General features: G+C 41.2%; 1 protein-coding gene across 1 annotated transcript in view; it reads left to right on the forward strand.

The window, feature by feature from the left end:
- Window positions 1–534: 534 nt before the first annotated feature.
- The window catches only part of samd12 (sterile alpha motif domain containing 12), a gene marked incomplete at its 5' end in the record, with an annotated part of 108930 nt that continues 84673 nt past the window's right edge, over window positions 535–24791 (forward strand). Inside the window, 3 exons of the mRNA XM_080526087.1 lie at window positions 535–595; window positions 9879–10078; window positions 22878–23007. Coding sequence (XP_080382213.1) covers window positions 535–595; window positions 9879–10078; window positions 22878–23007 — 391 coding nt within the window. The remainder of the gene's footprint in view (window positions 596–9878; window positions 10079–22877; window positions 23008–24791) is intronic.

The following is a 24791-nucleotide window of genomic DNA, read 5'->3' on the forward strand; positions in this document are numbered from 1 at the left end:
GTTATTGCACATTCATTTAAAGTGTCGCAGTTTGCAGGTTTGAAATGGTCACAGTTGTGTTTCAGTGTTGCACTTGATTACAATGTATTATATTATATGTATTGTGCATGGAACAAGTATTTGACACAATATTCAGGTCAGAATGAATGGAGAGAATGAATGTGCGTAATGAGTCTGACGTCCCCTGGGCTCTGCACCTGTCCAAAAGGGATGGTAGACCATCTGTGTTCCAGGCTTCCAGCATCACCCAACATGCCTCTGTCTGCTCTCACAGAAAGGGGCTATAGCCTCCCTTCTTCTCCATGCAAGATCAACCAGAAACATTGCTCATCAGTCATCATTGCCACCCGCCTGTAACCTATTCAAGGGGCGGTTCGGGCTAGTTTGGCCATTTGCCATGTTGATAAGCGGAGAGCCTATAAGAGTTTGGTGAGGTGCATTGTGTCATTCTCCAGGACATTCTGCAGGGATCACGTCAAGCTGTGTCTCACTGCCCAGGTGCACAGGTGCACAGTTACACCATAGCCCATCGGGATGCTCGGCCAGTCGCCTCACCTGATCGGAGGCATTTTCTGGGTTCAGAATCCAATGAGAGGTAATGTAGCAGGTTGTGTTGAAAGGTTTTTAGCCGCCTTGAATGTACCACTTGTCCTGATTTAAGGGGTATGTCTGAGGGGCATGCTAATAGGGTAGATTCTCTCTCACAGTGATCAGGTATGCAGCACCTCCTCTTACAGGAAGTGTGCGCGTGCAGGTATGCTTGTCATGCGACTATGCAGTTATACAGGACATGTTGCCTATTTGCATGCTCAGATCAGGACAGGCTCATTTACTGTCACTGTCAGGTCCCACTGTTGTTTAACATGTAGATTAGATTAGATTAGATTCACTTTATTGTCATTACATAGTACAGGACAATGCAACGGAATGATTGTGCGTTCTAACCAGAAGTGCAACAAATAGCAATTATATTGCAGTGATAAGTAGCGGTGTTTACAGCAATCAATACAGTAAAGTGCAGATGGTAGTCAAGTGTGATGTGCAATGTCGTACTATGTCATACGCTGGATGTGTATGTGCAGTGGTTATACATTTAGATTATATACAATGTGCAATTGTACAGGCTATAATACATATGATACATATATGATAAATATATTGTATATAGTGATAGTATACAAAAATACATTGATAATAGGCCTACTATCAACTGAATGCACAGGGATGCGCAATAACATTTAATTAAAAGTATATAATAATTATTGTCAACGTCACAGATAAAAGAACGTCACCTATTCTCCAGGAGATTGTGTAACTAGCAATTACTGAATTGGAAATCAATTTCAATTTGGTGGCGTGCTATTTTTACCCTGACACACTGACTATTTATACAGAGGCAGATTCACAGAGAAGGATGAGGCAGAGCCGTGTAATTTTAGCCCTGATAAATATGCATTTGAGATATTGTTCTTGTCTGTTGTTTTTGCAGTATCCGCCCCATGGTTTGACTAGGCCTACGTATTTCTCAGAAAAGCAGGGCTTTGTTGGATGTACCATTGTATTTCTCTTGCTTTCGGAGAGCTCTCCCAAACTAGTCAAATTAACTCCTATTTTGGTCACCAATAATAGCCATTCTGTTGGAATAGTATGAGTCATGGGGCGCCCCGCTGTGTTGAGTTGGAGCCTTGGCATTGTCACGGCCCTGGGTTTCAAACAGTCCCATTCAGCTGAGTGATTGAAGCCACTCAACTGAGACACTTTCAGAGTCGTTGGTTTTATAGTGTAGACAGATGGAGAATCAATGTCAGAGAATGTCAGCCGTGTTCTCCTTGCTGCATTTTGTAAAGATGTTTATTTTTCATACTGTGACATCTTTCGCCTGATTTAAGAGCGAGAGTCAGCATTGACCAAAAAAAAAAAAACTAACCCTGAAAAAAAAATCCTGTCCTATCAACAGCATCTGAATCAGAATCAGATCAGAATCATAATTGCTTTTATTACATCAATGTACGGATACAAGGAGTTAATAGAATAAGCAGGATATAGACAACAATCAACAATAACTGTATATACAATAGCGTCAGAGCGTCAATAACAGAATAGGTGATAGCGGCAGAATGCGAATCAGCATATGAACATGCTTAATGTAAACAACAGACAAGTTCAGATTCAAGGTTCAAGGTATCAGGTTGTGCAAAAACGCTGTGCAGGTTGCAGTGCGGTTGTGACACACTGTCATACAAGCATCTGGGTGATAATACAACTGTGTATTATTTGGAAGTTAAAGAGCTCTAGACTGTGAAGAAGAAGCCAATTGCACATACACTCAATTGCACATTCCCTCATGTCCAAAAGGCACAAAGTAGTTGTGAGGCATAAGAGACTAACGATGGTTTCTGTGGCTTCTGAGAAGATGTTGTTTTCAGTTGGTGCTCCAAGCTAACTGTTAAGCATATAACAGAGCGGCTGTGTGGTAGCAAAACCTAGGAATCGTCACCTTCTTGAATGAATGAATGAATGAATGAATGAATGAATGAATGAATGAATGAATGAATGGTCTTTATTGTCATTGATACAGTACAGGTACCAAACAACGACATTCTTGTTGCCTATCCAATCCCAGACTCCTCTGTCGTGGGAGTACGCTACAGAGGCCCCTGTGATGTACAGAGCTGCAAAGTCATTTGGCCACTATCTCCTCTCCAGGCGTTGTTTCAGGGTCATACAGTGTAGGCCCGAAGCGCACGCACGCACTCTTCACTTCACTTCTGATTATGGGCCCACTGTTGGCTTAACTTTGTCCATTTTATTCTATCAGGATGAGATGTGTTTGTGTGCGCTTTGTTTTTACATCACACTTGTACAGTTTAGAACAGCCGTGCCTTTTTTACCTACTAAAAGAGCTGCCTCGTGGGTGAAATTGTCTTTACAATGTTGTCTTTACACGTTGTGTGTGTAAATAGCAGCTTGAGCATTGTAAATAGGGGGTCATTTGACCCAAGAGGTGGCTCTTTTAGTAGGTAAAAAAAGACACGGCTAGTGTTAACGCAGTGTTGTAAATGATTGTGTCTAACACCAAGTGATGGGGGGACATAGCAAGAGGAATAATGCCATAAGACAATTTTGTTCAACATTTGTACTACGACATTTGTACTACATTTGTACTACGACCTACAACTATTGAAACACTATTGGAAGCGCCAAGATGGTGGTTCCATGTATTTTCCATTCAGTTATCTTCCCTGTTTCCCCCTCATTTACTTTGATGCATCTCTCTTCACACAGCGCATGTCAGAGGAAAGGGAAAATAATGTTCTCGGCTATATATAGTAACTGTTGCAGAAAAAAGCGTCCTTCCCCATCTCATCCCCCACCTACCACACCGAAACCCCCTCCTCAACAGGACCAAAACAGCCAAGCGACTCTCTCTCCCTTCTCACTGTCCATCCCGATCCCTCCCTCTCTTCATCCCTCCTTCCATCCCTCTCCCCTCTCTCTTTTTGTCCTTTTTGCATCATTCTCTCTCAGTATTGCTATATTGTAGAGACACACTTAACAGAAGATGCATAATTCATTTTTTGCTTCAGAGTGGTTGAACACCAGTCATGCAGTGAGTTACGATATGAAAAGGGTAAAGAGATGGAGAGGGAGAGAGAGCAGGGAAGAGAAAAAAAGAAGACAGAAAGAACGAGGGAGGCAGTGAGAAGCAGAGAGGGAGGAATGCTCTGTGTCATGCATCCCAAGTTGCCGCTGTTTAGCACTAGAACAGCCGTGCCTTTTTACCTACTAAAAGAGACGCTCTTTTTCAATGCTAAGCTGCTATTTACACACAACGACCACTAGTTGGCCGTCTTGTAAATTAGCCTGCTTCCTACACAGAAAAACGGCAAAATAGCTTTATACTAGCTTATCCTGATGTGATTTTGAAAATGTAAGGATACTGGGTGGTAGAACGCACATATCTAGGAATGTTCATGAAAGGAGGGTCCTGGAATTTGATCGAGTGCAAAGTAAACTTCTAGTGACATAACATGGCCCTCTCATGTATATTCTCTTTGTATTTCAAGGACGACTCATCAAGGCTGCTACCTACTTCCACTCAGAAAGTTCAACGGATTCAAGGCTCTGCCAAAGTATGTTTTGTCTAGTATAGTAGCTCGATTTGTCAGCTAAATCAAGTTTCAACAAACAATTATTGTCTCACATGCATTTGTATAATGCAATAAGTAGTATACCATAGTTGTCATAGTCATAAACTACACTGAACTACAGTACCGTATGTCCACTCCTGCTTTGACAGAATAAACTGCACTACTAGCAATCCTTTGTGGTCATGTACTATACAGTGGGGTGCAACAATGTGGGCACCCCTGGTTTAAATGTCTGTTACAATTAATCTCCAAGTGATTGAAAGCAAACCTGAACAATACATGCTACACGGTTAAACATGACACCTTTCTGCACATTTTAAAGCCAGGTTTCTTTATATTTAAATTTGTCAGAGTTTTTAAATGATACAAAAGGGAAAGGGCCCTATGCAAAAGTTTGGGAACCCTTTTGGATTAGGACCTATTCTTTGTTACCTTTTGACAAGATGATTACTAAGGCCCAGACCAAGGTGATTTACTCGTTAGGGCTTCAGTGAGTCAGGTGAATATAATTCCAGGATTAACTATATATTCTGAAATAACTCCATGCCTTCTAGTAACCGACTGCGGTGGCTGTTGTGTCACCAAAATGTACTATTTGGCCACAAACAAAGAAGGTATGTTTGGAGAAAAAAGGGTGAAGCATTTGTAGAGAAGAACACCTTGCCAACTGTTAAGCATGGAGGTGGATCCATTACGCTTTGGGGTTGTTTAGCAGCTGGGGGCACAGGCAATATTGTGCGGGTGGAAGGAAGAATGGATTCCACCAGATATCAAGACATTCTAGAGGCTAATGTTCGAAGGTCAGTCCATAAATTGAAGTTGAAGAGAGGTTGGTTATTCCAGCAAGACAATGACCCGAAGCATACCTCAAAATGAAGTACTTCCAGGAAAGACGGATAAAGGTTTTGGAATGGCCATCACAGTCCCCAGACTTGAATATTTGTTTAAATCTGTGGAGAGATCTCAAACATGCCGTGCATGCAAGAAGGCCAAAGAATGTCTAAGCTAGAGGTGTTCTGCCAGGAAGAATGGGGAAAAATTCCCCAAATAAGAATTTAAAGACTCTTACGGCCAAGCTCCACCATGGCCATCGAGCGTTGCGTCTAATGTGCGTTGCGTCCGAAATTGGGATCAAATGCATTGTAATCAATGAAAGGTGCTCCACCTGCTGCGTTGCGTTGCGTCAGCGTTGCGTCCGATGGCTGCGTCCAAAGTAGACTTTCGAAAAAGTTTGATTTTTGACGGTGGATGGACGCAGACGTCACAATGAGACGCCCCACGTATCACCGCACCTGTGGTGAACTCTTGTTGCAGGAATGGACGACGAACGGCTCACAGTTAGTTGAACATCTACTGAACTAGCAACTATCTATTTGGGAATATGTAGATAAAATATTACCCTGATTGGAAAATGTTCTGTATGATGTTGTTATTGTTGTGGACATAATTGCAGTCAAGGGTGAAATTACTCCCGTATACAAAAAATGCCAGTGGAGCTAGAGTAGAACGTTGACGTTGACGCAACGTTGACGCAACGCTGCAGGTGGAGCTTGGACAACGGGAAGTTGACGCAACGTCGATGGCGAGTTGACGCAACGCAGCAGGTGGAGCTTGGCCGTTAGCTGGCTACAGGAAGTGTTTGCAAGCTGTTATAGTTGCCCAAGGAGGAGTTACAAAGTTGTCCTTGTTTTATTATTTTTAAACTGTAAAAAGTTAAAGAATAAAAATGTGATTAAAAATTAATCTTGATTTAAAATGTGATGAAATGGGTAATGCTTAACTTTGTACCATTTAGAGGTTAGGTTTGCTTCTTTTCACTTAGATATTAATTGTAAAAGGGATTTTGACTAGGGGTGCCCACATTTTTGCACCTCACTGTATATTCTCTATAGCAGTGTTTCTCAAACCTTTTCAGACCAAGGACCACTTACCCAATAAATAAAAAAATGCGGACCACCTAACTAAATAGCCCTGGAACAGCAGGCCTCCTACCTCAACAGTATATGATAAAAAAAAAAAAAAATGTTGAAGTGCCTCTTGCTAAGATTTCTAAAGGTCAATGCACACAGCGTGCAATTTTGTCGCACGACAACATTCGATTCTCAATTCACATCACCGAAGTCGGACCAGGCAGGCTGATTACTATAGGCTCTACCAATATTGCTTGCCTTGCTTCCACAAAGATACAAATGGGCATATTGTGCTTACATGCTCGATTGTTATTATTATGTAATATAGGTGTCTTGTAATCCCATATGAGATGGGCCATGTTGTTGACTTCTGTGGTGTGAATTGAGAATCGAATGTTGTCGTGCGACAATATCGCATCGCACGCCGTGTGCATTGTCTCATTCAAAACAATGGAATCGAATTTCACGGTGCGACAAAATCGCACGCCGTGTGCATTGGCCTTAAGACAATAAATAATATCACAGCACTGGTTTATCAAGTGTAGGCTATTTATAGTACAAGACTTGCGCTGACTGGTTGGGTGGCACGCAATGCGCACATACATAAATCAATCAAACTTTATTTATGGATGTTACGTGCCTAATGCCTACACCTTTGATGCGCACACTTGTTACTTGCCACTTTCATATTTTTATTTAGCCTCCAGCAAAAGTCATGCATTGAATGTAACCTGAGGGACGGAGGGACGGGGCTGCGGCTGAAAAGGCCCCATCACCCCAGGTCCGGAGCTTGGTCCTGGTGGTCTTGAGGGTGGTTTGGTCGTCAGACCTGAGGCAACGGGAGGGGGTGTGGAGGGGGACATATAAATGTACTGTATTTACTGGAAGGCTGCCAAAGCTTGTTCCAGGCCACTGTCACTGAGTAAGAAAGAATTCACAATGATAAAAAAAAACAGCTGTCCTTCCTCATAGCAGAAATGGTGAAGAGGCGATTCTGCTAGAGGCTATTCTGCACGAACATCCCCTTCACTATTTCTGCTAGGAGGAAAGACAAGTCGTTTATTAATCATAATTAGTTTTTGCTTGTAATTGCTGACAGTGGCCCACACCAAGCTTTGACAGGCCTCCAGTGTTTTCGCCTGCTGATGTGAAAGCCGATAGCGACGGCGGCAGATCGATAGGCATACACACCTTCAGTATGTCAAACACTCCACGGGGATATCAACAATTCAGAAAAACACACATTTGATATTCATTCAGCCCTCCTGTTGCCATTTCTTCCTAATAGCAACCTTATAGCCTAAAGTGGTGCTATGTGTGATTATACATTCAACTGTTTACTAGACCTCAGCCAAAAGTTGACACGTCAACTTTAGAATGGCCGCTATTAAATTTAAATAAAAATAATATTTCACTGTAGTAGGCCCATCAGAGACCCACATGTATGTGCAGAAGCACTGAAAATATGTGTTTTTCATAAGGGAAATATGTTTTATCGTTGACCTCAAGCAGACAGTATAGTGCAAGCCTTTTAAGGTGATGATGTTGTTTTTATTCAATGTTTACCAAAAAACAGTTAATTGTTTTTGTACAGATGGCTAGAAGGCAAACGTATTTTGATAATATTAGCCTACCTCTCACAGTTTACAGTTGTAACTCTTGTCAATGCTGTGTGTTTTTCTGACTTAGAATTTTGCTTGTAAAATTATTTAGGCCTATTTCATGAAAAATCCTAAAAGTCAATAAGTAAATGTCAAAGTAAATGTCAAAGTGTTATGCAATCTTTGAATGAATGAATGAATAAATGAATGAATGGTCTTTATTGTCATTGACATTGAAGACATGCATGTTGAAATGTTGCACAGTCTTTCATCTCAGCAATGAAATAGCTGCTATAGTGATATTATCTAGTGCCATCTAGTGACATTGAAATAGTACACCATGCTGCCAAGGCAGTGTGGTCATGCTGCTGTATCTTAATAAACACAATAAAAGAGACTAACTAATTGAAATACATGAAAGATGATTTATCCTACTCTCAGAAAGACGTCATAAACCTGTACTTTTCTTGAAACAAAATAATGAAACTCTGATATCTAAAGGTAAAATCCAATTCCAGTTTTGTTTAGAATTCAAAATCATGATGCAAGTGTCTGAATGGAGTGGTGCTTGATTGACTCAAACTGACTCAAACTGAGGCAATAGAGGATTGGTAAATCCATTTTTGGACTTCTGGATTCTTGAAGATTATAACTTCAGTCAGGGGACGTCCGTTGGTTTAATCGTGTTTAATGAAACATGGTAATACATTTATGTTTGGTGTATTTGAATGGCTGTGCTCTCTATTGCTCCCTGCCTGAAGTTTAAACAACATAAAATGCATAATAGCATTAAGCTGACAGCCCAGAGAGACGACTAACGAAAGTGAAACTTTAATCTCAAGTGGCCTTACACTGTTTAACCATGGTGGAGTGTTGCATAACTCGGCTCTTCTAAGTCTTGTCCTTAAGCCACGTGGTGATGTTTTGCATATGTGCGCTGGTAGACAAACTGGTAGTAGTCGCTCTATGAGTAGTAGTATGCCAGGGAGTTTTCCTGGATGCACAGTGTACAGGTTTGTTACCTTTGCCTGCTTGCGTGTTCTGTCATCATGTGAAGCGCATTGAGTCACATCTTGTGTGAAATGCGCTATACAAATAAAACTTGATTTGATTTGATTTGCATAGTACCGGTACGTGTGAATCAGCTGTCCGTCCCCTGGCTGTGCCATTCAACTTAAAGTGACCGGCCTGACTTATGTCAACTTATTATATTAGTGTGTCATGAACGTATAAATGTTTTACCCCATCAGAACCCCAAATAAAATGTGACATGGTCTGATGTTTTGGTCCCCAAATAGGCAAGGTCATTATTATTATTATTATTTATTTTTTTACAGATTATGAAAGTGCAGATTGTAAGCTTTCAAATGATGTCATACATTGAAAATAGTTGAAGTAGTTGTGAATCCAAAACAAGCTGAGTTTGCTGACAAATTATAAGTATTTAGTGATCCTAAAATTGTTGTTTGTTATATTGAGTATAATATATACCACCATTTAAACTTTCGTATTATGTAAAAAAATAAATATATATAAATCTCCCAAATTTCGTTGTTTGGTACCTGTACTATATCAATGACAATAAAGACCATTCATTCATTCATTCAAATAAATAAATGTTCCCCCCCCCCAAAACATCTTTCACCAGACCCTGTCACAAATCTTGTTTTACTCCATTGTTTCTCAGATGTTTACCAAACAAAGTGGTGGGATGATGATGACCCCCCAAATGGATGATTATTAGTTGTTCAAATGTACCAGGTTAGGGTGTTTGCAGGGTTCCCACTGGTCCTTGAAATCTTGAAAAGTTTGTGAATTTGAGAAAAAGAAATCAAGGTCTTAAAAGTTTTTCACACATTCAAGCCTCTCTTTTTAATTATTATCTGTGAGCGGATAGTTCCTGTTATATAAATTGTCATCTAGATCTGTCTCAAACTATGCCGTGTTGGGTCCTTGAATTTGAGGGAATTGAGTCTTGAAAGTCCTTGAAAGGTGCTTGAATTCGATGTTTCAGAAGGAATTGAATGCTTGAATTCGATGTTTCAGAAGGAATTGAATGCTTGAATTCGATGTTTCAGAAGGAATTGAATGCTTGAATTCGATGTTTCAGAAGGAATTGAATGCTTGAATTCGATGTTTCAGAAGGAATTGAATGCTTGAATTCGATGTTTCAGAAGGAATTGAATGCTTGAATTTGATGTTTCTCTCCCTCCCAGCTGTCCACTGCAACCTGAGCCAGAATGGGATCGATCACCAGATGTGCCCTGAGGACGTGACCTCACCCCTGGAGGAGGAGCCTCTGGACCAGGGCACCATGCTGGACGATGACGACAGCCCCACCTACCAGGACGTGAGCCCGGGCTTCCAGCGCCACTCCCCGCCCCACCGCTCCGTCTCTGAGTCCGAACTCTCACGGGTAAGACAGGGTTCACCACGGGTCCTTGAAATCCTTGAAAGTTTGTGAGTTTGAGAAAAGGAAATCAAGGTCTTAAACGTTTTTGAAAATAGACATGGGTCATTGAAAGTGCTTGAATTCCCCTCTCTCTCTAAAAAAAATATTTATATTCAAAAATGTTTTACTTAGCTCGTCAACTAGTCTCAAACTATGCCGTGTTGGGCCCTTGAATTTGAGGGAATTGAGTCTTGAAAGTCCTTGAAAGGTGCTTGAATTTGATGTTTCAGAAGGTGTGGGAACCCTGGTAAGAGCAGAGCCAAGGTTCTGGTCCAAACACTCTCTTGTTGTGCTGCTGGGTTAGATGAGGTTTGTAGGTTAATCTGACGTTTTTTCATGGTTATAGTCCCATCCTTTGCTATGGTAATACTGGCAAAATCCAACTTGTCGTTGATACAGTACACTGGTTCAGTCAATTGATTCAAATGTTATTTCCTCACACACTTGAATATCTCTGTTATAATAGAGATATTATAAAACTGAAAACAATTATTTTGAGGTATTATAATATAATCTGGCTTCTCAATGTGGAGCTAACTAAGGGGCGGTGGTAGCCTAGAGGTTAGAGAAGCCGGCTAGCAGTCGGAAGGTCACTGGTTCGATCCCTGCCTCAGGAGGGAGCTGCATGTGCCCTTGAGCAAGGCACCTAACCCCTAGTTGCTCCAGGGGCGCCGACTATGGCTGACCCTGTGCCTAGAGCAAAAAATACAAAATACCAAGTTGATTGCATGGTAATAAAACATTCTTTATATTCGTCTTCTTAGTCTTTTTCTTCTTCTTCGACTTGAGTAATTATGGATGTCAAACTACCATTAAATCATTGCATGAGTCACTTTAAGAGTTAATTAAGGGTTTTATCAGTGCAGAATTGACTTTATTTCCTCTCCAAAAGTAGAATGCTGTTGGCCTGGAATGTGTCTGTCTGTCTCTGAAGGGCTAGGAGAAAGGAATGCCAGATAATCAGCTGGCAATATCTTTTCCTGGATCTGTGTTCACATGCCATTGAAATGCTGATAGACAGCCAGGGTACTTTTCCAATCACACTGGGTGGCCTGTTTCCTTCTGATGACGTTATCGTTCTTTAAATCACAATGCAGGTTCGTTACTGGGCTTGCTTCAGCAAGTACAACTATTGTTATTACTCATACTTATTATTACTATTCTTTTATTAGGTGGGCTTGCTTCAGCAGAAATAGGAATATAAGCAACAGTAGATCTGCAGAACACATTGTTAGATGCACTCTCGTAGCTATCAGTTCTACCCCCCTGACACCACTCTCAACCACTTAACCAAGAACTCTACCACTCAACCAACATGGCCAGGTCAGGCCGTCCAAGCAAGTTCAGCCTAAGAGCAGACCGCAAGATGCTTAAAGACGTCTCCAACAATCCTAAAATGTTATCACTGTTTCCACAGTTGATGTCAAAGTACATGCGTCTACCACCATAAAGAGAAGCACACGTTTGGTTTTCATGGGAGGTGTACAAGGAGGAAACCCTTGCTGTCAAAAAACCCTTTCATGGCAAGACAACACTTTGAAACACCTAGACAAACACCATGACTTCTGGAACAATGTGCTTTGGACAGATGAATCCGAAGTTGAATTATTTGGGAACAGTAACAGAAGAATGTTACTCTCTTACACTTGTGTAATGTGATGTGACAATAAACAATAAACGGGACAATAAACGTAAAACATGAAACATGTTTGGCCCAAACCAAATACAGCATTTGAACTTCATACCAACTTTGAAGCATGGGGGTGCAAAATGTCATGGTTTGGGGCTGTTTTGCTACAGCATGGCCTGACCAGCTCACCATTATAGAATTTTTTTAGGGTGGTTGAGGAAAATGTGAGACCATCTGTTGTGTTATTGTAGTGTTATTTCACTTATAATTCACTATATTCACATAGACAAAGATCTTACTTTTAGGAGAAATGTCCTCTGGTCTGATGAAACAAAAAAATTACTGTTTGGCCATAATGACCATCGTTATGTTTGGAGGAAAAAGCCGCAGGCGGGTCTGGTGCACTTTTCAAAACAGATGGCATCATGAGGAAAGAACATGATGTGGATATATTGAAGCAACCTCTCAAGACATCAGCCAGGAAGTTGAAGCTTGGTCGCAAATGGACAATGACCCCAAGCATACTTCCACAGTTGTGGCAAAATGGCTATTGGAGTGGCCATCACAAAGCCCTGACCTCAATCCTATAGAAATGTGTGGGCAGAACTGAGAAAGTGTGTGTGAGCAAGGAGGCCCACACACCTGACTCAGTTACACCAGTTCTGTCAGGAAGAATGGGCCAAGCGTGTGGAAGGCTACCCGAAACATTTGACCCAAGTTAAACAATTTAAATGCAATGTTTCCAAATAAGTGTCGGTAAAGTTCTGACCCACTAGGAATGTGAAATATGAAAGAAATAAAAGCTGAAATAAATCATTCTCTCTGCTATTAAGTTTCGAGTGTAAGAGAGTAACATTCTAAGGCTTTGGTTCCTGACATTGCAGCACAAGACAATAAGGCGACAGTCATAATACAAGATATAAAAAAGTGACAATAGTACAGGACATAAGTGGCAAATAAGACAGGATACAATTAGCAGTACAAGTAGTAATAACATAGATAGATAGTTCAAGTATTAAAGTGGTTGTGAACCTAGGATTTAGGTAGTCCGTATGCATGGGGTGTGCTTGGTGATGATAGTCAGATGTCTACAGTGGGCTTGTTTATGAGCCTGATCGCCTGGGGGAAGTAGCTGTTGGTTAGCCTCTGAGTTTTGACCCTGAGGCTCCGGAAGAGGCTTCCTTGGGGCGGCTTTGGGGCGGCTTCGGTTCAAACAGACTGTGGTTGCGGTGGGGTTCGTTGATGATCCTCCAGGCTGTGCTGACTCACCGTGTGTTGTATATGTCCTGGATGGAGCGGAGCTGTCCTCACCACCCTCTGTAGCTCTGCGGTGCATTATTCTGACATTATTCTGACATTTCACATAACATTCTATCTTATATATATATATACAGTATATATACTGTATACTGTATATCATTACACTGGCTCCCTGTATCTCACAGAATAGACTGTAAAATAATGCTCCTTGTCTACAAATCACTTAAAGGTTTAGGACCAAAATACATCTTTGACATGTTAGTGCCTTATGAACCTGCGGCTGGCCTTTTAATTGTGTCGAGAGTTAGGACTAGAAGTGCTGAGACAGCATTCGCTCACTATGCAACAACACATTGGAACAAACTATCACATAATACTCGGTCAGCTCCATCTTTAACTGACGTTTACGACACTACCTACATATTGTGTGTTGCATAGTCACCCATCACTACCATTCTTGTTCTAATCCTGTGCCCTTATGTCACTATTTACACTTTTGGTTGGATGCTGAACTACATTTCGTTGTATAGTACATGTACTCTGAGTCTGCGATGACAATAAAGTTTAATCTAATCTAATCTTTAGCACTTTTTAAGAATAGGCTGAAGACTGTTATGTTATGTTCGGCTTTTAATTGACTGTATTTTAAATGCTGAAAGTTTAGGCTTGGTTTTTAAATGATTGTTTTTATGACATGTAAAGGTGCTTTGAACATTTTAACTTGAATTTCAAGAAATTGTTCTTGCATGGCACTTTTTTCTTTTGTTAACGCATTTATCTATTAACCTATTACGGACACGGCCATTTTGAAGCACCATATTGATTTACTGAAAAATTGCCAAAAAAAAGGGCTAATTTTCTACTCCACACTACTGAATCAATAACATGGGCCGGCTGTGGCGCAGGAGGTAGAGCCGCCGTCTAATGATCGCAAGGTTGGCAGATCGGCGGTTCGAGCCCTGGCTGGCCACATGTCGAAGTGTCCTTGGGCAAGACACTGAACCCCAAATTGCTCCCAGTGAGCGGTCAGCTGGCCTTGCATGGTAGCTTGCCGCCATTGATGTGTGAATGTGTGTGAATGGGTGAATGAGAGGCCGTTGTAAAGCGCTTTGGAATAAGGCATAGCTATATAAGTGCAGTCCATTATCATACCCATGGTATTATCCGACTTTCCAACTCATATTGCCCAGAGTAAAGCACCGCTGACTCCCAAGGTCAAGAGGATGAAAAGGCATTGTTTATGTCCTTTGACGTGCCAGAGGTCTGCGCTGCCTGTAAATCTATTTTCAACCCGAGGTGTTTTAAAAAGGTTAATAATTAACTCAGCAGATGGTGTTATTCCTTCCTTGCTATCTGCGTTTCCCCACGCCTGTTCAGACGGCCTCATCCCCACACGTAACCGAATAATGAACGCAGAGACCTCGCTTTGCCTTCTCGCTACGTAGGGGAGAAGAACAGCGAGTCGATGCCTGCTGCCGCAATGCCAAAGCCGTTAATTAACTTAGTGCGGGAGAAAGGGAGATGGACACTAGGGCTCAATGTCTCAAATACCCACTCAATCAGTCAGCAGCATGATGCTAATGGAAATCCCTTTCCATGCTGAAAAAATACCATACCGAAATGGTGCTCTTTGTGTTTTCGCCCACTAGATGGCGCTATGGATTTGCGAATGTCAGGGCCATAATTCTGCTGACCTGGGTTGGCCCTCTGAGTGCAGTGCAAGGTTCTCGTGAATTCATAGTGAACGTTAATAAAACCCTCTGTTTCGTCATTCTCTGGAATGTGGGATCTAGTCCAACGATACTATAATTATAATATAAGACCTTTTCATTAGATTCTTATTGGACGCAAGTTATACCGAAATTATTCAAGACTTAACTGAAATATCCAATATGGAACGTGCCCTCTAGTCTCCCATCTGCCCACCAACACTACTCATAACACCGTGTCTACTGTGATGTTCCTTCTGTGTCTATTGTAATGACTTTCCATGTTCTGGCTTTTATTTTTAGTATCTCTACCTCTCTCTTTGTTGTCCCTACTCTAATGAGAAGAACAAACAACAATATTTTGTGCCAGACCACGTTTGTACAGTTTGTGTGCGTGTGCGTGCGTGCGTGTGTTTCTTTGAAATAAAACTGTCTGTTCTCGCCCCATACGTGCGTGCGTGCGTGCGTGCGTGCGTGCGTTTCTTTGAAATGAAAACTAGCTGCTCTCGCCCCATACCCCAGCGCCGTCACTCAAGTCTCTAATTGGCCCAAAGTATTCTTGTTCATGCCTCCCCTCTGTTGTCTTTTCTCTCCTCCGCTCTTTCCCTCTTTCCCTCTGATGTGCGTCGTCGCTGCCAGGCGCGCAGCCTCACCTATTGTACCAACTGCCAGAAACTCTGCCTCAGGGTCCCAGTCCCACACAGTGTAGTACACAGATGACTATTGACTGAGTAACTGTTCTAGAAAAAGATCCCTTTCCATTGTCAAACCCCATAACCCCCTCCCCGTGACGGAATCTTCACACTCACCCACCCCCCCTCAACGGGATTTCGAGCAGAGCCAATAGGCAACGGCCATCACTTTCGCTCCCTCCCTCCCCTCATCTGTCCTCCCCATCCATGTCCCTTCCGTCTTCCATCCCTCTTACTATCTCTTTTCTCCCTCCCTCCCTCTCATCTCATCTCTCTCTCTGTCTTTTCATGGTAGCGTCTCTGGCTAAAAACCCTACCCCCTCTATGCCCAGGCTGGTAGTCGTAGTCAGGGTTAATTGACATTGAGCTGAGGGTGTTATTTAATGGTTAAAGTGTTGGACCTGAATGGTTAAACATAACCCCCCTCCCGACCCCCCCCCCCCCCCCCCCTTCTGCGGAGTCCCTCCCTGCAGATTTCAGTGATCTATGTGGTCCTAGAAACAGTCTGTACTCTGTCACCCCTGCCAACGCTGCCAGGCACAGCCTCTCCCCCGACAGCTCCGGCTACTGTAGGTACAGATGGAGAGGGAGGCACAGAGAGGTATACGCTGTGGGTGTTTTTTTTTTCTTCTTCTTCTTCTTTTTCCTCTGCTGGCCTAGATGGAGGCAGGCTGCTGTATTTGCTATGCTGCACCACACAGCAAGCCGCCGTAGGCAGCGCGAGTGTGAGTGCGAGGGAGGGAGTGGATGGACGCGAAGTCGTAACCAACCTCTTCTCTGTGTGTTTGTAATTTTAGTAGCCCCCTCAATCAAAGTGAAGGGGAATGCCAGCACTTTGGACTCAGGGTGCTTTCTGGCGGTGCGCAGACTGACTGTCTGAGAGGGGGTTAGACGCCGTGGCTGCGTGTTTGTGTATCGGGTTCCCCGGGTCTCCTTGCGGCCTGATAATGTGGCTCTATCTTCTTCTTACAGTCTCGTGTCAAATGAGGCACGTCAATCAATATTGCTGAGTCATTGCTACATACTGTGTACGTAAACGGTGTCATTTCTATACGGTACACAGGGCAGTATCATAGTGTGTGTATGTGTATATGTGTGTATGTATAGAGTATATGTGTATATGTGCATGTGTATATGTATATGTGTATATGTATATGTGTATATGTATATGTGTATATGTGTATATGTGTATGTGTATATGTGTATATGTGTATATGTGTGTATGTATATAGAGTATATGTGTATATGTATATGTGTATATGTATGTGTATATGTATATGTGTATATGTATATGTGTATATGTGTGTATGTATATATGTATATGTGATAGGATGCATTTTATCATTGTGCTTAGGTAAACCCTAAAATACTCTATCATTAGGAATTATGTTGTACAAGTTGTAATATCTGAACTGTTAAGATTGAGCAAACTCTCTGTCATGAACAAACTGACTTGTCAGCTTGTCGGTGTAACTGGACCTGAGCCAAATATAGAGACCACAGCTAGTGGGGACCAGCATAGAACCTGGGTCAATAGGTCAGTATATTTAGGACCAGCCAGTCAGCTGACCAGGGTCAGGTAGCTGGGTTGTCAGGACAATCAGCCACTTTTGGGAAATGGGGACTTCTCGTCAACAACCCTACCTAGACTCAACGGAGCCCTGTCTTTGGGAATGATTTGCATGACAAACAGCTGGCTGCTTGATCAGCAACTTTTGCCTATATCAAGCCGCTGCAAAGTGTCATTAGGTGTGTGCCTCTCACCGTTGCTTGCCGTGTGTTGAGAGGTTTACCCAGCGCTGTAATGGAATAAATCTATCTTAATTGTCTACCTCGAGCATTAATTAATTATCATAAGGAAGCAACACATCTCGGCCTGCCGCCCTTCATCTGACACTCATCTTATCAATTGGCGTTTAACGAACAGGATCCTAGATTCAGCGAGACAGGTAAGGCAGATAAACACAGTGTGGTTGTGTGCTTAACCTGAATTGTTGTTCTAGAGGGAAAAACCTGTAATTTTTTTCCTTGAATGAAGGAAAGGGGATGAATTTGATGATGGGGGGGCCAATGACTAGATTTGACTAAATATTAAAGGTTGAGTATTGGTGTGAACATGAAGGTCATTAATCCACATATAGGATAATACGGTATAAAAAGGACAGAGCTGCTAGGTGTCACTCTGGAGGAGATAAATACTGACACTGGATATTGATTAATTCATAGAAGAATTGATTAAACGGAATTGGGCATTCCGTGGGTTTTTATTTGTTTATCTGTAAGGTACAGACATATTGAGGTATTTGACAGGAAATAAGGTGAACTGCAGCACGCTTGAGTCAATTGAAACTATGAAGTAGAATGTTGATTAAGATGGTTAAATGAATAAGGTATTGACACGCAAGTGGTTATGGTATGTAATTTGAAATGTGATTTAAAGAAAGTGTTTATAAGTGGTCTAGTATAATGAAAGATATAGGTCAGCGGTAATAAGACAGTTGTAGGACGATAAGAATTTGAAAAGATATGGTATTTGTGTTAATGGTACAGCGCAACAGATTTGAGTGACAAGATTGATTTATTGAGACAGGAGAGAACAGATGAGACGTGGATTTAATTGACCTTGATGAAACGCAATACAACAGACTGAATTAAAGTATATAACACGAATGGTGTAACTATAAAGCTCTAACGAGACAATTTAGATAAAAGAATTCCTTTTTACTAACATTGTGTGCAGTGTAATTAATTAAACATGGGGAATCAAATGTCTAGGACGACAAATTGTGAGAAACGGATTATTAAGTACAAGTCGGTTAGGGACTTGCCACGAGGGGAAAAGAAAGCTATTAATAAACTATTGGAAATTGATCCACACATAATTGATATTCCGATAAAATACACTGATACAGCGACACCAAAAGGATGGATTTTACTTAAATTAGGACCATTCTATGCAGAACCGTTTCTAACAAAGATTGCGGAATGGAGTGACGATAATTTCCCAAGTATCGGGAGTTTTGAAAAGAATAAACTAAAGATTATTGATGAATATTTGATATCAAACAAAAGCATTTGCGACCCATTATGGGATATTGATTACATGAAAGAAGTCTATCAAGCATGGGTAATAATGTCTAATCAATGGCCTGGTAATATTGTCAGAAAGAAGGAACACAATAGGTTTAACCCTATACCCAAGGTAAAGGAGATACAGAGCGTGTCTCCTCCTGTACAGCCGGAACAGGCGGAGCAGGCTGTGATACGCAGCGTGGTCCGGGTGCAGGCACCATTGTTAAATATAGAGGAGAAAGTACTGTATAAACCATTAACCCTGACTGACGTATCTGCAATCATAGTCGACGCACCCAGACCCTTGATTAACCCAAAAGGATTCATAAATTGGTATGAAACAATGTTGCTACATGGTAATTTGAATGGCACGGATTTAAGATACATTCTGATCACGTTAATGCCAGATGTTGAAATTGATACTTTGATAAATGCTTGTGAAACTTTGAATGAAAATAATGATGGGCCATGTAGAGGTAATACAATTAATGAACGATTCCCATGGTTTAATAAACAACACAAAGTGACTCACATTGAACAATTAACCAAATTTCTAAACGAACATGCCAGCCAAAACCGTGATATCTCACAGATTCTGAACTGTAAACGTAAGCCTAATGAAACAATGTCTGACTTTGTAATCAGATTCCAAAATACCTGGAGAGAAAAGGCGAATTTGGAATTAGATGACAAACCTAACGCATTCTTTACAAATATGATTCTAGATGGTATTGGAGAAGATGCAAAGAACTTCAAATTATCAACACCAGACATTTTCTCAATGACACCAGCATTGATTGAAAAACGAATAAGGGAATTAGAAGCTTTGGGATTGTTTAATAAGCGACACCAACCACAAGTCTTGGAGCTTGCGCAATACGCGGACCTAGAGGGATGGAATGAATACTAAGCATTATGGGTAATGAAGTCTTACGTGAAGCATGTCGAGTGATAGAGTTATAGGGAAATCATTGAGTTAAGTAATAATAATCCTTGTATTGATTAACATATTGTAAACAAATGATAAAGAGTGAAATGAATAACTATTGTATTTTCAGGACAAGCTAAATAGCTTAGCACCAACAGCAGAAAAGTGGTAAAGAGACGAGGGGAAAACACTGCTCCACAACGCTGCACCAGGGACGACGCTCTGAACCAACACTATTAATAGAACTGCCCTTGCAAACAAGACGCAGCTCGTTGACACAGAGAAACAGACACGCAGAGAACACATAGAAGTGTTAGACATGAAAATGTAGTTGTCTCTTATTGTAATTATCATACAATTCTGCATTGACTCAGTAAACGTAACATTTGAATTTACTTAGTGAACAGAGATAAGACCATGCTTTGATGACGGTTGATGTTCACACAAGCAAAGAGGAATATGTGACATTTTGATTGATGAATAATCCCGAACGGACAACACAACTCTGGCCAATTCTATCTCCTGACAGACCCAAGAAAATGCAGAAAAACTGAGCGACGGACTAAAAAACGGGGGCGTTGCTGAGGGCCAATCTAACAGAAGTGGGGGCTGAAATGACAGTGAACGATTGACGGATGAGAGAAAGGGGAAACCACAAATAATAATTCTCTGTGTAACTGTAAATGAAAATGTTGTTTTTCTGTTTGAAAGCGGAAACATGATAATGACATGACAGACTACAGACTTTGATAAAGCAATTACACATACGAATAATGACAGTACTTCACACGATCATCAGTGTTAATCGGCCAACAGCTGAATGCACGAGCATTACACATTGATGCAACATTTATGATAGAAAACCATTCACACTGACTCAAGAATGTCTCTGATAAATCTACTAAAACCAACGGGTGATTGACTGACAAATATTTGATTATAAGAAAGGGATAGAACATTTAAATGTTCACAGCAAATTTACACCTTAATGCAAAATAAGCTCATAGTGTACATAGACCAACGGGGAAGTATTCAAGCCATCAGTTATGATTATGATCAGAATTTTTTAACATATGGGTAGAATAGAACCTATCTACCTCATTAAAAGTATGCTTATGGGAATTGACTCAGATTGCACATTGACAGTAAATAAACTAAGCATTGAAGACTGATTTGGATATTAAAGGGACGGTTCACGGGTTTTCACAACACGTCCTAGTTTGATACTCATGGCATGAACCTCAAATGACATCCTTTTGTTTCCTCTAGGAGCATTGATGAAGGACGAGTTAACCATTTTGAGAGAAACTCAATGTCTGTCTACCTGTACTTAACGATTGTGCAATCCCTGTATCTAAAAATGTCTCAGCAGGCAAGTGCATAACTCACTAGATGGGGGGGACCACAGGGAGCCCAACCCACTCTCGACTCTGACGATGAGACCCAAGCAAAGGGGAAAACACGTATTATGACAAACGATTACTGATGCCAGGACCATAATGATGACTATCTCTGCTATTAACAATTATTCTTGATGTTGTTGTGAATGAAGATTGAAACTAGGACAAGAGATACCGGACAGACGATGCGTGACGGGAGACACCATGTGATCCTGGCCTCATTGTGGATAAGATGGATGGCCACAATTTTATCGGTTCTGTATACGATCTGGGTGTTAACTAACGAAACAGACTTTACTTTAACTGAAGACTCTGACACTAATCTTGTTCGCATGCGTCGTGACATCCAGGGAGTTAAACCAAATAGCGCACTAGACTCAGTTGCAGGAGTTTGCCAGTTTGTTGACAATTGTTGTACGTATTCACCACAACAGGAGTAAACCTTTAAGATCAGACAATGGGGACATAGAACAATAGGGGAGAGAAAAGTAGGGGGTAAGGATTTAGAGTTTCAATAACACTGTTAAAACATTTGAGCAAGCATCATGATGGTGAATGAAATAATTTCTACTGTGAGTCTCTCAATAACACAGCAACAAGACAAGAGGACACAAGGCGAAAGACAACAATGGTCCATCAGCATCAGATAGTGCCTCATTGCGACCGGAAAAGCATGATGGTCCCTCTGTTGAAGATCGACCTAGGATATCGAAGAACCAAGAAACTGATTGACGATATCCCTATTTGTTAAAAATGTATAATTATGTAACAAACTATGGAAAAACATTTGATTTGACTTAATGATGGAAATGATATCTACTTTATTTGTAATGAGTAGTTAGACATAGCAATGAGAAACCTATTTGGATATTTTCTCCTTTAAACAACAAAGGTTTTTATCCAAAGAAGGTGATTATTAATCAGAGTAGTTAACCACAAAGTGACCTTTTACTCATGCCAAGTCAATTGTGGAGTGAGATGTTTGTTCACTTTGTCAGGCCACATGACTGAGGAATTGTATTTGTCTATGGGGAAAGTCCTTTGATGACAGTTCCGGGGGAGGAATGCAAGATCTCAGCCATGTGGAAAGAAAGAGAAATAATTAAAGTTACTATCCATTAGAGAAGAAAAAAAAGAGTGGGCTGATAGGATGCATTTTATCATTGTGCTTAGGTAAACCCTAAAATACTCTATCATTAGGAATTATGTTGTACAAGTTGTAATATCTGAACTGTTAAGATTGAGCAAACTCTCTGTCATGAACAAACTGACTTGTCAGCTTGTCGGTGTAACTGGACCTGAGCCAAATATAGAGACCACAGCTAGTGGGGACCAGCATAGAACCTGGGTCAATAGGTCAGTATATTTAGGACCAGCCAGTCAGCTGACCAGGGTCAGGTAGCTGGGTTGTCAGGACAATCAGCCACTTTTGGGAAATGGGGACTTCTCGTCAACAACCCTACCTAGACTCAACGGAGCCCTGTCTTTGGGAATGATTTGCATGACAAACAGCTGGCTGCTTGATCAGCAACTTTTGCCTATATCAAGCCGCTGCAAAGTGTCATTAGGTGTGTGCCTCTCACCGTTGCTTGCCGTGTGTTGAGAGGTTTACCCAGCGCTGTAATGGAATAAATCTATCTTAATTGTCTACCTCGAGCATTAATTAATTATCATAAGGAAGCAACACATCTCGGCCTGCCGCCCTTCATCTGACACTCATCTTATCAATATGCGTATATATGTATATGTGTATGTGTATATATGTATATGTATATGTGTATATGTGTATATGTGTATGTGTATATGTATATGTATATAAAGTATATGTGTATATGTATATAGAGTATATATGTGCATCTAACTATTTTGCACTTCTGGTTGGATGCTAAGCTGCATTTCGTTGTCTGGTACTTGGTACTCTGCAGTGACAATCAAATTGAGTCTAATCTAATCTGAATGTACCTGCATCGCTGTATAGTAAGTGAAGTGTGCACTGTAAAGTATACACGACATACTGTGAATGACATTTATTGTGGTTCTGTTTTATGTCGTCCTCCTCTCTGGACCCACAGCCGGGGGTAGTGAAGCTGTCCAAGCCCGTGGCCTTATGGACCCAGCAGGATGTGTGCAAGTGGTTGAAGAAGCACTGTCCCAACCAGCACCAGATCTACAGCGACTCCTTCAAGCAGCATGACATTACAGGTACGCCCGAACGCCCCTACCCGCCCCCCACCCTCCCCCCGGGGTCCCTCCGTCTGCCTCCAACCGCTGTCACAGTGGCCCTGTCAATCATCCCCCTAACGAGCCCCTTCAAGGTCACCCACACCCACACGCTAATGACCCAACTGCATAACGACCCACTGCATAATGACAAGACGGCTAATTGCCATGCACTCAACCTCTCAGAGCACAAATGATTACATTACAATGTTTATTTACGGATGCCGACGCCCTCGCTTCGCGTCGCCATGACTGTGCAGACAGGGGCACTTCACCCATGATGCACTTCACCCGATGATGCACTCGCAGTGGTGTTCCGTTAAGTGGAAAATGCTACCTTCCGTTCGCACGTAGTCGAAGGTACAGTATGCGAGGGGACTCTCACTTATCCTAATGTCATCAATGTGCTTAATTAGATAAAAGCTAAATGACGTTTAACGTACATAATAATAAAGAACATATTACTGATGATGTGATCCATTTATCAGATAGATGCAATTTAGCCAGAACTATTATATGAGCTCAGCTGAATGAAGTATCTCTTGAATTGAGTGAGATGTTGTGGTATAAGCATAATAGGAGTTAGTAAAGGGTTAACTACTAGCCCAATTAAGGATAATGATATGGATAAAACATGCAAGTAATTCAGTCATTCCTTTCAGCATTAATTAACAGAATCCAATTAAAACAGGCCAGGCCCATACCACTCGGTCTCACAATGCCATTTGCATCACAATCAATCTTTGAAATATCAAGCTGATCTTCCTTGATTCTGTTAGACTGAACCATAGGAGCAAATTATGAATGTAATATTGTATTGTAAACAAAAAACCAAACATCTTGCACATCAGGACCATGTCCGCAAGGACAAATAGACTGAAGCTCAGCTTCTACCCTAGGGCCATTCAGGCCCTGAACACAGCAAAGACCTATAGGTTCTAGGCCCTGGACAATCTAGACAATTTGATGGCAGCTACTAGATTGTAATCATAAGTGCAATATTGAAATACAACTGTGAACATTTCAAACCTGCAAACTGCGACACTTTAAATGAATGTGCAATAAGACTATGTGCAATATGACAACCCCTGTGTACATAAGGTTCAGAGATAGGAAATGTTAGGATATTTATAGCATAGCATAGAGTACAGCACAGTGTTTTATTTGTATAGTATAGTAGTATAGTATAGTGGATAGTGTACATAGCCTTTATTTATGTAAACCAGCTCTTTTCCCTTCTTGTTTTTAGTATTATTATTTTCTTTCCTAGCACCAGGGGAGCCCCCCCCTCCTAAATTTCGTTGTATGGTACCTGTACTATATCAATGACAATAAAGACCATTCATTAATTCATTCATTCATCATAGGAGGACATTCCACACAAAAGAGAATATGTGTTCATGCAGTGCCTTGTCAAACTCAAGCTGCCTGTGACTTGGAAATGGAAGATGGCTGACTGTCTCTTTTCTATTTCTGGAGGCCTAGGAGAAGGCTGTGGCTACTCTACTCTAGTATGTCTCTTGTTTGGTGTGTTTCAACAGGGACTGAAAATCAAACCACTATGTCACTTTTGTTATTTATTTATTTTTGTCATCCTTTCAAAAGTAACAAATCATAAAATGGTACTGTGTCCAAATCATAAGGTAAACAGACATATTTATGTCCCTCTTTGACAGTGAGCTGGAGATTTTATATCTCTGGGCTTGGTGCAACATTTTTACTTCGGATGACTTCAATATAAAGCCGCGTTCCCTGCCAGCACTCCG

The sequence above is a fragment of the Nansenia antarctica genome (genome assembly GCF_963989245.1).
Source record: "Nansenia antarctica genome assembly, chromosome: 3".
Classification (NCBI taxonomy): Eukaryota; Metazoa; Chordata; class Actinopteri; order Argentiniformes; family Microstomatidae; genus Nansenia; species Nansenia antarctica.